This window comes from Trematomus bernacchii, unplaced genomic scaffold (assembly GCF_902827165.1).
Source record: "Trematomus bernacchii unplaced genomic scaffold, fTreBer1.1, whole genome shotgun sequence".
Taxonomy (NCBI): domain Eukaryota; kingdom Metazoa; phylum Chordata; class Actinopteri; order Perciformes; family Nototheniidae; genus Trematomus; species Trematomus bernacchii.
Window position 1 is genome coordinate 9922277 of NW_022988050.1, and position 13579 is coordinate 9935855.

Genomic DNA, 13579 nt, shown 5'->3' on the forward strand with positions numbered 1-13579 from the left:
TTCTGTAATCAATTTCAAAAAACAAAGTTACTTGAAGTTCACTGATCAATCATACAGGATTAATGCACATAATTATATCCTCTGTTATGATTTCGTCAAGCAAAAGCAATGCTCACACAAAGGCCTCAAAGAATGTCCGTCACTCTGGCAATCACTTTCTCACAATGGATGTTTTTTCCATTGTGAATATATTCCTGGAAAATCGTTGATACAAAATTCTCCGCACAAGCAAGTCTTACCATGAAAGAGTCATGGAAATGTTGTTTTACTAAACAAGACAAATTGTGCCTGTGTGATGAGATACTTTCAACCTGTTTCTAAATCAATAAATGTGTTAAAAAATTAGCTGACTTATTAGAAAGGGGTTGAAATAATCTGACTGCAATGGGAGATATTTACTTTAAAGATTTCAAGATGACAATACTGTATAGGCTCAATTGACACATTACTTGATACAATATATATTTTTGAAATAATAGTTTATAATGACATTCCACCGCATTTGCTTTAATTGCTAATGGGTTTATTGTTCTACTAATTAGGCTTTCTTTTTCTCTCTGCCTAACTGATTTTCCAAGCTAGAATAAATGTGCCGTCCTTTATCAAAACATTTTTTTCCCATTAACTTTAATTTTCAGTAGTTAATGATCTCTTCATGTGATTTCTTTCCTTTGTGTATGTTGCGTGTTTCACCAGAATGTTCCGTGTTTTTCCTCATTGCACAGGGAAGAGATGGAAGAACGTTATTATTTGATAATGCCATTTGGTCCAAAAGGTCAGCCTGGCCCGGGGATTGGGGGAGGGAGAGAAGGAAGGGGGAAGAAGTAGAGGAGGAGTAGACTTTGAGAAGGTTTGTGGAGGGGTGGCGGTGGTGGACAGTCCAATTGGATACCAGGTGCTGATGTTGAGATTGTTTCCATAGTAACTCCTCCTGCTCCTCTCATTCTCCCCACTTCCCTCTCCAACACTCCCCTCACACATAAGAGCACCCAGGGGAAAACAAGTGCACAACTGCATGCTTATCCTGGTCTCTGTGGTAATCAAATTCTGCTCTAATATATGTCGCTCAAATCAATGTTAGCCATCTTGCTCCAGCTGTGTGGTCCTATAATATACCGAGGATCATACGGTAAAGCTGCCTTCCTGCCAGTTGCCGGCCTTGCTGGAGCAAATGTATACGCACACACGCATATATGTCACTAAAACAGCAAGCAGCCTGTACAATCTCACTGCAAACAGATAATGACAACTACAGTACAAAAACAGGAGCGATGTAAATGTTGAGTGGACGGCTGCAAACCGTTATGTTCTGAATGCTGCTCCATTCATCGTGTCTGTATAGTGTATCTTGAATCGGGAACTCAGATCAGGTCAGGGCTGTTCTTTTTATTGGAGGACCCAACCTTCACTAGCCAATTTTATAGCTCTACTCCTCTTCCAAAACACTAGTCCAAAGTGAGTGTTAATGCAGAATAAAGCAGCGTGAACTCTGATGTGCTTGCTCGTCAGAGACAGACATACAGATTGAGAGAGAGAAAGAAAAAGCAGCAGCAGCTGTCCCAGGGAGCCCAGGGAGGGCACCTCTGAGCTGGGCTCCTCACAGCTGTATCCCAGGCTGGAAAAAAAACCCTGTGTGTTTCTCTGTGTGTGTTTGCTGATGATTTTGCATTGGATTGTGGGATTATTTTAGCATATTTGTACATGTAGCAATGTAAACACGCTTTATACACAAAAGTATACACCTGAACAATACAGGTGTTTGTCCTAATGCCTCAAGCAATGTGTAGTCTAGGGCACAACAATCAAATGCATAACATACTTTAAATGCGTTATTATTATTTACTTTACATTTATTTGTTCTTATTTGTATATATTATATTATTTTTTACTAATAGTATTAACCCTTCACTGTTAAATAAACAAATATATAGCTTGTACTGTATATGTATGCAAATGTTCATTTTATCTCCTAATATTAATATATATTTTTAAATATACATTAAAAATAATAATCTTTCATGGAATAATATTCATATCTGACCAAATTACAAGTAAACCTCGTGGTATCTCATTCATTATATATGGCTAAAGTGTGTGAATGCTCAACCATTTCACTGGCATCATGTAATTGTTGAACACATTTCAGAAACCTTGGGCATGAATGTGTTGCTATAACAGCCGCCACTCTTTTAAACTATCAAGGCTATCCAAGAGATTTTCGAATCTGGCTGCAGATTCCACTCAGCTCTCAATTGGCATCCCAGTTTATCCCAAAGGTCCTGGTTAGAGCTGAGGTCAGTGCTCAGTGCAGGCAAGTTAAGGTTTTTCTTACCAAACTGGGAAAAAAACATTTTATTATGAAATTGATAGTGTGGGCAATGTAAGGTGAAACTGCAAAAAGCTTTCCCCCAAACGGTTGCTGAAAAGTTTGTTATACAATTGTATTTGTAAAATTGGGATTTCATTAATTGTTTGTTTTTTGTCCAAAATATAAAGCGTAGTGGGCATAAGTACAGTGACAATCTTCGTTGTGTTTATCCATGTACGGGGTATTCGTCTGTTCATATGAATTAGGCGTGTGTTCTGTATGAGTGTAACTGTGTAAGGGAGAAACAGAAACAGATGGATGTCTGTTTTCCTTTTCATTTCACCCCCTACACACTTCATTGAATCGCTGACTTGCTTACAGACGCTCCTGAAGCACTGGTAACGGCCATCGTCACTGTCACTCACGGATTTAATCATTTGGTTCTACCCCGGTTCTCGCCTTATTTTCTGCCTCCGGTAATTGCGTTTCTGTTTCGTGCGGGCGGTAAGTGCGCGCTGTCCAAGGTGCTGCAGCAGCGCGCAGCCCCGCCCATCCCCTCTACCTCACTCTCTCTCACACACACACACATACACACTCCTTCTCTCTCTCTTGCGTCCACGTGACTTTCCCTCTGCCGAGTCTCGCGGAGAGCATCAGACTGCACCCTTTTCCCTCTCAAGAGGACGGAGAGAGAAGAGAGAGAGAGAGAGAGAGCGACATTGAGTCAAACAGAGAGAGAGGAGAGAGAGGAGGAGAGATAAGGACAGGAGAGCTAGAAGAGAGAGAGAGAGAGGAGATGAGAGAGACGGATGTAGAGGAGAGAGAGAGGAGAGGATAGAGAGAGAGAGAGAGGTAGAGAGGAGGATGAGAGAGGAGAAGAGAGAGAGAGAAGAGAGCCGAGAGAGAGAGAGAGAGAGAGAGAGAGAGAGCAGAGCGAGAGAGAGCAAGCGAGGGAGAGCAATAGCACCTTGTCGACTGGAGCGAGCCTTGTGATTAATTTTGTCCCTGTTCGGTTAGACCGACTCTATCTACCACCAGGCGCGCCGGTGCTCTCCCCTCTCTCGCGCCTTTGAAATCCTTCTCAGATGGAAAGGGAAATCGATGGGTCGCGCGCCGCACTGTTGTCACGGAACCACCAGATGTGCATGAGGTAGGTCGGCTTTCTAACCTAGATATGTGCCTGCATTGAGGGAATCCGCTGTTCATTAACCGGGGCGGGGCTGTCACATCACCGTTACAGGTTGGGATGTAGATTATCACAGTAAGTGATAAAAAAAAGGAGTAATTACCGTGTTACCGCTTAGCTGAGCTGTAGTTAAATGCTAGGGCGCGCAGGTGATGAGACTGAACCCCAGTGTAGTGAAGGAGCGGGCGCGGGGGAGAAAAAATGGAGAGGAGCTATGGCCGCAAATCGACAATCGATATTTCAACCGCATTCATTCACCCCGTCTATCAATAACCGTGATGTTGCCGCTTTTCGTCTTCCAAAGGTTCGCGGAGAATAAACTAGGCTATGTGTAGCCAACTGTGTTTGTGTGTGTGTGTGCGCGCGCGTGCATGTGTGTGTGTGTGTACATTGCAACCCATGTTTGTTATGTTGGGTGAGAATGTGTTCAGTTGTTGGAAATGAGCTCCGGAGACGTTAATTCGATAACGCGAGGCGGTTTGAGTCATCCGCCGCAGCGCGCGGTGCTGCTCCCGCTCTTTGTGAACAGATTCGTTGACAGAGGCGCGAGGTGGCCACCGCTATTACTAACCATTAATAACTCCGATACAATAATTTAATAAATAACTTAAAATAAGCACACTCGGTTTCGTTTTCACTTCATATACTGTCAACGTCAAGTTTCGAAAGTGATAAAAAAACATGTTCTCCACCTTATCCACCTTATACAAATCTCCTGCGGCATGATGGGAGATCTACTGAGGAGGTGCTTTTTGTGTATGTTTTGTTTATCCAAAATCCTTGATGCTATTGTGTTTGTTAATTATGTTCATAAACACTCATGATCTGGGCCTGTTCAATTTGTAAGGAGACAATGTGATGTCTGTGTGTCTTGTGTGTCTGTGTGTGTGTCTGTGAGCAAAAATGCAGGAGAGGGTAATTTGAGAATAATAGCAGGCTCGTATTTTGTGTGTGTGAGAGAGTGTGCATAATTGTTTACGTGAGTGAGTGTGTGTGTGTGTGCGTGCGTGTTTTTTTGCGTGTGAGTGACCCTGGTTGATTGTGCCGTCTCTGTTCTCTCTGTAGGTCGCTGGAGAGAGTGATGACGTGGCAGTGAAAGACGCACATACCTCACTCAAACACACTCACACAGATATTTGCCCACACACTCTTTTATTCTTGCCCTACTAGGATAGAGAGGAGGGGTGAAGTTCAGCTATGACGGCGTCATTTCTCTCCATTACCAATGTGTGAGCCACACACCCACACTCACACTCTCATACTCCGTGGGGAGTTGGCTTCATGGGGGATAAGGCCCTATCTAGGGCACAAAGATGGAATTCACATTTGTCACTTATTTAACACTCACACAGATGAACACACAGATACACACTCCTGGAATCTCATATGTCAGAAGTAAAGAATGAAAGACTGAATGGAGAGGAGGCATTGAACGTATCAGAGAACACACAAACACCAGATCAAGGCAGAAGAAGATTCGCCAAGAGTGCTGAAAGGACAGAGGGAGCTGCTGTTTGACCCCTTTCCCCACCGGGGCTGTATCATATAGAAGCCTCGCTCTGTGAAGAGCACTACCAAAAAAGCAGGGTGCACCTGAGCCACAAAGAAAGGGTTCCACCAAGTGCCCTGCAGTTGTCACAATGAGCTGTAGGCTAGAGGGAACACCCCAGCTCTAGCCTCTATCTCCTCCAGTGTGTGTGTGAGTGCGAGCGCGAGTGTGTGTATGAGTGTCATGGCGGTGTGTGTGTGGGCGGCAGCCCCCCTGCTCTTCCTGGGGCTGTGCCTGTGCAGCGTGGGGGGCCAGGCCCATGGGGAAGCCCTGGAGTTTGGAGGCGTGTCCAGCCAGTGGGGGCGGTTTCCGGTGTGGAACGCCTGCTGCGAGAGTGTGCTGAGCTTCAGCCTGCGGACTCACAGCCAGGAGGGCCTGCTGCTCTACCTGGATGATGAGGGCTTCTGTGACTTTCTTGAACTGTTGCTTCTCCACGGCCACCTCCGCCTGCGCTTCTCAATCTTCTGTGCTGAGCCAGCAGAACTGCAATCAGGTGTGGCTGTGAGTGATGGGCACTGGCACGCAGTGCGTGTCAAGAGGGACTGGAGGAACACCTCTTTGGAGGTGGACGGACGACTGGAGGGTTGGGCGGAAGTGAAGAGCAAGAGAAGAGACATGACCGTATTCAGCCACACCTACATAGGCGGGGTGACGCCAGAGCTACACTCCTCGCCGCTGCGCCTCACATCCCCTTCGGTACGGGAACACCCCCCCTTTCGTGGCTGGATCACGGGGGTGAGCATCAACGGCACACAATCGACGTTGGAGAGCTCAGGGGGCGTCACAGTAACAACTGGCTGTGGGCCGGACCACCAGTGCCAAAACGGAGGGGTGTGCAGCGTGGTCAACGACCAGGCCGTCTGCGACTGCTCCAACACCGGTTTCCAAGGGAACGACTGCAGCGAAGGTAAGGCCCAGAACCATGCTGACCCATCATATGTACATCTCATCCTTTACATTAACACAATTGCACACAGACATATACACACTTACATTTTGTGGATCCATATCAAAATTATACTTCCAACTCAAAAAGTCCTTCAGTGTAGACATCTATTTTTCATTCACACCCTCACAGCTGCCTTTCAATTGGTGCCTATGAACCTGCAGCCTTCACAACAGTGCAAAACATGCATACTGAATATGTTTGATATTGATTTTTCATGGCTGCCAATGACTCCTAATTTAGTATGAACCTCCATAACGAAGCCTCTTTACAACAAGTGCAGTCCTTTTAGTTGAGCTGGGGCTGAGTGCTTGACAACAGCTGTTGCAGTCAGACCATCAAGCTCAAGAGTCTACCCGAAAATCACTGTAAACCTGGCTGGTCGTGTCAAGGCCTTGATGGGCTCAGTTGGTGTGTTTGGCAAAACACAATAACCATATGGATCCTGTATGGATGTGGTTGTTGGCTCGTGTTGAAAGACTTTAATTGGAACTAGGCTAAGAGGCTGGAAATCGGTGGTCGTTACATGGCTGACACCTGGCTGCTGGTGTTAATGGATTTGCATTGATTCAAGATGGCCTTCACAGGTACAATACATAGGGTGAAATGAAGTGTATATAATATATGGCCTGCCAATAACTTGGACAGCGTGCAGCCTGATAAGATGCCCTGTGTGTGCGTGTGTGTGTAGTATGTGTTATTATGCAGTATTAAAGAGGAAAACATGTCTTGTCAGTAGTACTTTATAAATATAAAGAACTTGGAAAATAAACAAACTTTTATGTTGAAGTGGCAGAAGAAAAATGCTGTTTCACTAATATTTTAATGTCTCAACTCTACAAGAACGCCCTCCCTTAATAATGTCAAACAAGCCTTTGGTCAATACAAGTGCCATTATAGAGGGCACTGTAATGTTGGCCATTAGAAAAATGAAACAGCTGTTTAATGAACTCAGCCACCTTGTTATGGGCAGTACTGCAAATGCTTTCATCTCCCCCCACTAAGTTGTGTGTGTCATCAGATTCGCTTCAGTTCATTCAGAGCCAATCTGCATTCTTAATCGATAGCGTTCCCCTTCCTATTTTTTTTTCTTTTCGATGCCAGAGATACCTTCCAGCGATTTACATTTTTAAATGACACAAATGCATCTGCCAAAGAGTGGCCTTGCCGTATATGTGCTTGTCACCGTTTGTCACCGACCTGACCTCACACTCCACCCAGCACCACTGTCAGCATCACACCCCCCTTTAGCCACCCACTGTATCACACCCTAGCATTTAGTGGACACTGGGATGGCCTAGGTAACCATGGAGACAGGACTAATAGGGAGACCTCATGCCAGCAGTGTTTCTCCGTCCTTGCTCTTACGTCCTTCCTCCCTACCCCCATTCCTTAGCGCCTTGCTGCCTAGAGCTGCCTGCAGCTGCCGACAGCTGCCTCAGCTTGTAGTGACTTCAGGCATCATGTTTGACACAAATCAGCTGTATTTATACATGTGTGTGGTAAGGAGTATGTGTGTTAGTATGTTTATGTATGACAGGCATCCTCAGGGCTATAATGGCTGCCTTGACCTCTGGTGTTAAGTATTCAAGCAGGTGGGGAGGTTAGCTGGTTGATTATGCTCACTAGTGCTGGAATTAACTGAGAGATAATTATGCATTTTGCATAGGTCCCCTTTAAGTAGAATTAGTCAGAGAAAAATTCAAAAATAACTGTTCAATCCAGTTTTTCAATGTGTATTGTCAAATTGCATATGATAGTACATTATATTTCTAAGAGTTTTGGACAGAATGTTGAATAAAACAAGCTAACTGATCACATCACTTTGGGCTGTGCAAAATTCTAACTGGCATTTTCACTATTTTATAGACATAAGTCGAGAAAATGATCTGCGGATGATGAAAGTAATCATTTCTTTCAAACAATGACTTAATGAGTCGACAGAAAAACCTTTTTTTTATTTTGTCAATCAATTTATGGTTAGAATGATCTTCCATGAAAGAAGATCTGTCAAATATTTCACTCTTTTCTCTGTTTTCTATCAAATTAAACTCCATATCTTTGGGATTTGTACTGACAAAATAAGACATTTAAACACATCTTTTAAGACTAAAAAACAGGCATTAAAATCTCCCTTTTAGAGACCAAATGATTAGTCAATTATTCTAGAAAATTATTTCATAATGAAATTCATTGCAGCAAAGCAAAACTGCTAAACATCTGCGGATTTACATACTGTATTTTTGTAAATGTTTCAACTTTATAGGCTGGCTGTTGTTCTGACAAGAAAAGGCATTTTATAGACTTAATAATTAACTGATTACATTAAATTATTAAACGATAAATCAAAAAATTAAATAAAAATTCTGCAGCCCTAGTGCTCTCTTCTTCGTGTAGTGACAGATGAATCTGTGATTAGCTCTGCAGAAACTCTGTGCTGCCCTGAGAGTTTCGAGTGATCCGAGCCGGTCTAATCCAGTTTGCTGTTTTTTTGCCTCTGGTTAGGGCACATTGGGAGACACAGACAGCACTGACACACACCTGCACACACACATGTAGCACACACATGCAAACACCTGGAGAAACACATTGGTAGTGTGCAGACTGCAGCACAACCATGAGTCACATCAGCACTGAGGCACCTAGCAGCGGTGCAGCTCTTCAGGCAAATAAAGAGGTGCAGACATTTTATATAAAAGCTCTCTCTAGTTACAATAACTGCTTTGGAGTGGCAATTTGCTGCTTGACAAAAGGATATTTATTGGTCTGTGTTTTATATGTATGTTCCTAGGAATGGAATCACCTTTCAATTGTGAGTAAGTGTGGGCAAAAATATATTTTTTTCCCTTTGTAATAGTGGCCGTTGTCAGTAATAGTAATCTCATAAAGTGTTTCCAGTTATGAGGTGTGCTTGGATGGATGTACATGGGGTGAGAAGTGCTGTATTTAGTATTAGTAATTTGCTATAATGTGAAATCATAAGGCATTATCAGGGCTGGCTTCAACTATTCACAGTTTGGGTAGAAATTGCTGCAGGGTTTTAGAGTATAATGTTAGATGATGGTGGAAATTGAAAGTAGCTTAATGGCTGGTTTTAAAAGGTTACTTCATACTTCATCATATCGCTTCACTATTCCAGTGAACACGAAGCTTTCCAGACAGAAATAAACAGCAGTAAATGGAGCCAGTTAACAAAAAATAAACCACAGACAACAGAGTGCAACAACATCTTGAGATTATTTCCGATGCCTGGGTCCTTTCACAGACCTCTCTGAATCATCAAACTTGTTCTCTGAAAATAGTTCAGACTTACAGAGAGGTCTTAGTGGAGAATAGAGCAGATGGTGTATCCTTAGTGGAGGGTTTCCTTTTTTTGGAGTGTTATGTTTTGGTATATAATGCTTTATTTTTTAAATTGGCCTCATGTACTGCTGTTCATTTTGGTCTGACAAGTTGAAGGCTCAGTCAGTGGGAAATATCCAACCACACGATCTGCAGGCTGAGCTAATAATATTCACGCATAACATTACCAGTGAGGATCCCAATTAATCGTATGTCAGAAACCTCTCTTCAGGTGCACTAACGCACTCTGGAGAAGAGAAAGATTGTGTCTTAAAGAAATTGAGTTGATGGCAAGAGAGAACGCAATAAGAGCTATGGTAAAAATCCCTCTTTGAATGAAGAAAAAAGTAGTAATGTTCAGTGATTTAAAATGAATGTATGTACTGGAACATAGCTGTCTCTTTGGTAATAGGTATCATTTATGAGTCATGAGTACTGCGTACTTCTTTTGTCAGCGGGGCAGAGTTTGTATAAAGGCTTATCTTTTATATGGAACCTTGAAATTATTATGTTTTTTGAAGCCGTCAACCTCACTGCACAATAAAGCTTTGAGATGAAATTATAACCCTCTGAATATGAGAGGGAAAGTCAGTTGTTGATCTTTTACACAGAATGAGTATGTTTTGCTAGAGGAAATAAGGGATCATTAGGACTGTGTTAGGACCAATACATTAGTAATTTGACTGTGGCAGCGCTAGTTTTCGTTCACGTTTACAGTTACACAATATCTCCATGGTTCAATTATAATAAATGTTTAGTATAAGCAAAAAAATATATAGCGTAAGCATTCTTTATCCCCAGATTGACAGTATTGAACATATTCCATAGCAGTATTCCTTACCAGGAAAGGGTTGTGTTTTAAAGAACATCAAAATAATACGATTTTGTAGATGTAGTGAAGATATTGTGGGCAGGCCTATGCATAAATGTAATTACTGTCAAGCCATTCTGCCCTCCAGTGAAGGCAGAGTGAACCGGCTTGTTAGGCCTGGCCTGGCTTGCATTGTCCTTGAGGGCAAGTTGCTGTTAGCATGCTAATGGCTCCACCTGTTTCTGCCATGCTACTAGCACAAGGGCAGAGGCACAGAAACACTCAGATGAGCACACACTCACATGCAATTTCACAAACATACACACACATGCGCATACACACACTGTGTCCCAGTATTGAACCATGCATGCCCCTTGTCTTCCTGCACTGCTAATCTACCCCTACATATTTGATATTTTCCTGCTATTTCACATCATTAATACTGCCATATTCAATGTTAGTGTGTGTGTGTGTGTGTGTGTGTGAAAGACGGAGAGAGTGAGAGAGAGGTTGTGGGACTGAATGCGCGCGGTGTGTGTGTTGCATGCTATCTGTCGGGGGGCTCTGGGGAGAGGAAGCGGCCTGCAAGGTAAGTTCTGGGGTAAACGGCTCTTGAATCGAAACATACAGGTAGGAGAGTATATATTCGCCCACACCCCCTCCACCCTCTGTATCTACAAGTGTGGGTGGGTATGTGTGTGACCCCCTTTTAAAAAAAAATGCATATGTACACATGTGGAGTCCGACAGAGAGATTGTGCTGTTTATATTCAGACAAACCTCCGTGTTGGCTACCAGTGCAGCATGGTATTCATTGTGACGTTTGCGTGGACTTTGCATGTGTGTTACCACGGTAACCCTGGACGGGTGTGCATGTACAGTAAGTAGCCATGGTAACCCAAGGGCTTAGCATGCATGTTAATGAATGTCTGTCTCTCTCTTTCCTCGCCCGGCCGCAACACCTATCCAGAGCACAGCTACACTCCAGGTAGGTTGCACTTCTATCGATCTGACTTTCTCTGTCGATCTGTCTGTCATTATTTTTACTTTTTTCAAACACCTCTTCCTCTTTTTCATTTTTTCTTAGATTTATTTCTCTGTTGTCATCTTTTCTCTCTCCCATTTATATCTTTTTCATGGCAGTCTTGTCCTTTACTTTCTTTTTTCTGGCCTTCATGGGCTCATTAAATCCTCTATTGTGGGAATACAGATCAAGGTAGACAGCGTAAATGTATGTAAGTCTGAGTGGGTATGTAGGGATTGGATGCTGACATCTGGTAAGTTCCACATCCCATGTGCATTCATCTGAAGTGGCTATTGCCTCAAGGTTACAGAGACATACTGTAGGCACACACACACACACACACACACACACACACACACACACACACACACACACACACACACACACACACACACACACACACACACACACACACACACACACACACACACTGTATACGAGCAGCACTGTGCAGACCTGTGTGCGTACCTGTTAGTGCGTAGGAACGCAGCCTAGGATGAGTAAGTGTTTTCAATGCAAGCTTTTTTTTAGACATTTTGAATAATGTAGAGAACGAGCAACACATGCACAGACACTTTTGCACAGAGAAATCTAGCCTTCACCAGCATGTCATTGACAAACTCCTGTATGACAACCACACATATGCACAAACACACACACACTTCACGCCCCATGATCCTTTGCTGTGCTGACTGTGCTCTTGTCTTCCTTTAAGGTCTGGCACACCTGATGATTGGCGACCAAGGTATGGCATCCTCTTACCTCACTTCCTGTTGTCCTCTGCTATACCATCACCCCCCTACCTCCTCACCCCCACACTCACAACTCCCTGTATCCCCCCCCCACTTCATCACCACCTGGCACGGGAGGAAGTTGTCTCTCTAGGCACTGAACTAAGGTCAGTTTTTTTTCTGTAATTGAGATTTCTTCCTTTATAAAACGGTCCCATTTGGTCTCATCAGGAATTTCAGTTTTAATTTAAACTGAAATAGATGATTTGGGCATTTGCAAGTGGAGCAATTATATAATAATAAATGAAATATAGCCCTTAAAAAAAAAGATTGGTTTGATTTGTGAAGAGAGTGATGAGCCTGAGAGCAACTTCTTCTGGGATATATAATATAACCATGGCTGCTGATGGGGGAGGGAGGCTTTCGATTGGCTGCGGCTCGACGGTGCTTTGCTGGGTTAGACTTGGCAAGGCTCCAGGTCATGGAAATGGAGCTAAGGGCCGACTGACCGACTGACTTCCATGGATGGTTTGAAATTGGTCTTTACTCTTCCACCTCATTTCATTTTCTCTCATGTGTATGTAAGAGTTTGATTGAGAGAATGGGAGTGTTTTAGTGTGTGTGATGTATACATACATGTGCATGTGTGCTTTTACATCATGGTTTGAATCATTGACTGGCAGTTTTCAGAGGAAGACTCCACATTCATCCATGGCTTTTTAATCGGCTTCCAGCATGTCTCGCTTTGCTGTCGCTGGTCTTCACATGGGCTTCTGCTCATACATTGGCGAGCATATGTGATTTTCAACCGATCTTCCTGTGTTTTAAATCACTGCCTCAACCCCCGATTTGTCCAGTGTTATTCACACCCCCCGAAAAAGTAACACTGTTCTACCTATTGAAAATTGTTCACCGATCAACACGCTCAAAATGTCAACTCTCTTTTCTTGCCCTTTTTCTCCCCCTTTGTTTCTTCTTCCTTCCTGCCCTTCTTTCTCACTATTTGGGACACCACCCTCTGTGATTTTAGGAAAACTCAGAGGTACCCCCACCCCTTGATTTATTTTCCATGTATGGCTAATGGGCTGTGGTGGGTGGTGTTGAAATTGAATTCATTGACAGGCTCCTGTATGTATGGTAATGCTGACCTTTAGAGTGGTTCCGCTTCAAGTTCTCATTTTTCGGTTGCCATTGAATTGGAATGTTTCATTTTTGGTAAGGTAAGCTGTCGGTGCATGTGTGTGTGTGTGTGTGAGCGTGCTCATACTAAAGTGTGCGTGTGAACGCGGCTGAGCTCCGGCCTATGGTGCTTTTGAAAATCTGTGAAGGTAGGTGCTGCTGGATCGGTCGGCTCCGCATGACGCTGATGAATACACTGATTGACCCACATAAAAGACAGGCCTGACCGTGACAGGCTGATCTGCGTCTATTGTGCTCTTTGATTGGATGAGAGAGGACCTGATGGCGGCTGTCTCCCATTGTGACAGCCATGTATTCGCTATTCCTATTTAATGAAACCTCATCCAGGCTTGTGGATGGAAATATCTTGAATAGAGCAAAAATGATGCCTTCATTCATCTATCACAGTTAGACATCTCTACTCTGACAAGTATATTTCTTCCTGAGCATTTTTGTTGTGTTTTGATTGCTAAGTAGAATGCTACAGCAAAGTTTCTGCCTTTA

At 43.4% G+C, this 13579-nt stretch overlaps 1 protein-coding gene across 15 annotated transcripts in view; it reads left to right on the plus strand.

The window, feature by feature from the left end:
• Positions 1 to 3259: 3259 nt before the first annotated feature.
• The window catches only part of nrxn1a (neurexin 1a), a 56724-nt gene continuing 46404 nt past the window's right edge, over positions 3260 to 13579 (plus strand). For 4 of the 15 annotated variants that reach the window (XM_034119563.1, XM_034119572.1, XM_034119566.1 and 1 more), the window contains exons 1-5: positions 3260 to 3458; positions 4560 to 5950; positions 11112 to 11129; positions 11881 to 11910; positions 12927 to 12938. In XM_034119563.1, the coding sequence (XP_033975454.1) occupies positions 5218 to 5950; positions 11112 to 11129; positions 11881 to 11910; positions 12927 to 12938 (793 nt within the window). In that variant the 5' untranslated portion in view covers positions 3260 to 3458; positions 4560 to 5217. The remainder of the gene's footprint in view (positions 3459 to 4559; positions 5951 to 11111; positions 11130 to 11880; positions 11911 to 12926; positions 12939 to 13579) is intronic. The other 11 variants (XM_034119570.1, XM_034119576.1, XM_034119571.1 and 8 more) reach the window with 4 other exon arrangements.